Source organism: Dipodomys ordii, unplaced genomic scaffold (assembly GCF_000151885.1).
Source record: "Dipodomys ordii isolate 6190 unplaced genomic scaffold, Dord_2.0 Scaffold19, whole genome shotgun sequence".
NCBI classification, from domain to species: domain Eukaryota; kingdom Metazoa; phylum Chordata; class Mammalia; order Rodentia; family Heteromyidae; genus Dipodomys; species Dipodomys ordii.
This window is the reverse complement of record NW_012267235.1, coordinates 4211200-4212843: the sequence shown is the minus strand read 5'-3', so window position 1 is coordinate 4212843 and position 1644 is coordinate 4211200. Positions and strand designations below refer to the sequence as shown.

Here is a 1644-nt window from a genome sequence, read left to right as displayed (position 1 = left end):
ACATGGACATTGAGGAGAAACCAATCCCAGAGAATAGTGATTGCAAAGAACTGATTACTGTAATGATTAGAAACCAATATTCCAGACACAAGGAATGTGCATCTTCCCAAATGTAAAGACAGTGAGAGCAATCATTGCATAATGCAGCAGATGCTCTCTTCTAATTGGTTTGGGACATTTTGGTTTTTGTTTTTACCAAGGATCGATCTATTTTAGTTTAGCACAGTTAGGGTAAGGAGAAAGAAACTTCCTGCTCCCCATGCAGGAAGCAGGAGTTCAAAATGCTCTACCAGTCCTGGGGCTTGAACTCTGGGCCTATCCACTGTCCCTGAGATCCTTTTGCTCAAGACTAGCACTCTACTACTTGAACCAGTGATTACTGCAGTTAAGAGTCTCACGGACTTTCCTTCCCCAGGCTGGCTTCAAACTCTGATCCTCATATCTCAGACTCCAGAATAGCTAGGATTGCCAGGCTTAAGACGTTCTGCTTTTGACAGCATCATTGCACTAAAAACTAGGTATTCACCATAACAATCTGGCCTGTGTAAATTCAATCAATAAAGGAGAATTAAGGCATCAGAATATTTGCAAGCATATGACAGATTTAACACAGTATCAGCTGCCTAACATACATTAAAATTTGTAGGAAAATCCCATGTAAGGAGAGATATTTCATGGGGAACTGGTAGAGAAATGTGTAGAATACAAGACCTGTAAGAACATTAAAGTGATGTATGTGGTTTGGGTGATTTGACAGCCAGGAGCTAGTGGCTCCTGCCTATAATCCTAGCTACTCCAGGAGGCTGAGATCTGAGGGTTCCAATTCCAAACCAGCCTGGGCAGTAATGTCTTGAGACTCTTAAAACTCAAAAACAAAGCAACAAAAAGCTAGAAGCAGAGATGTGGTTCAAGTAGTAGAGTGCCAGCATTGAGCAGCTAGCTCAGGGACCTCTCCCATTTCCTGAGTTCCAGCCCCAGGTCTGGCATACAAAAAACTAAGGACTTCTTCAACTTTGACTTCCAACTCTCACGCAAGTTCGACTAGTGACAAATTGTAACATAACTGTAAGAGAAATGGATTCTGGAAAATGTAGTTCCCCACATTATCAGAGACATCACAATCCGATTCCAATTCAATTTTTCCTAACATAGATCTCTCTTCATCAATGTGAACTATACAAAGGCACAAAGGCCAAATGATGAAATTAATTCACATTGACAACTAAATACAGAGGCTGAAGTTCTATCACTCAGAAGACAGAGGCAGGAGGGTGGGAGTCCATGGGAAGAGCCAACATTTAGAAGAAAGCTGAAAAAAATCAGAGAAAAATAAGGTAATCTAGTTTTTTCCCTGACCACTTTATACTATCTTTTTATTTCTACCAATCAACAAAAAAATGCCCAGAGCCATTGCATTACTAGGACTTTCTTAAATATTGCCTGAGTACAAAGTATCTCAAATTTTAAGGTATATATTACTCTAATAGAGTTTAGTGATATTCTGTTCTGGAAGTATATGTCCTTTTTTTTTGTTTTGGGTCCAGTCGTGGGGCCTGAATTCTGGGCCTGGGCACTGTCCCTCAGCTCTTCAGCTCAAGGCTAGTGCTCTACCACTTGAGCCACAGTGCCACTTCCAGCTTTTTT

General features: G+C 40.8%; 1 protein-coding gene across 1 annotated transcript in view; it reads right to left on the bottom strand.

Moving 5' to 3' along the window:
- Positions 1-860: 860 nt before the first annotated feature.
- Positions 861-1644, bottom strand: part of Ska2 (spindle and kinetochore associated complex subunit 2) — a 21613-nt gene continuing 20829 nt past the window's right edge. Inside the window, exon 4 of the mRNA XM_013013479.1 lies at positions 861-1309. Within this exon, the coding sequence (XP_012868933.1) occupies positions 1247-1309 (63 nt within the window). The 3' untranslated portion in view covers positions 861-1246. The remainder of the gene's footprint in view (positions 1310-1644) is intronic.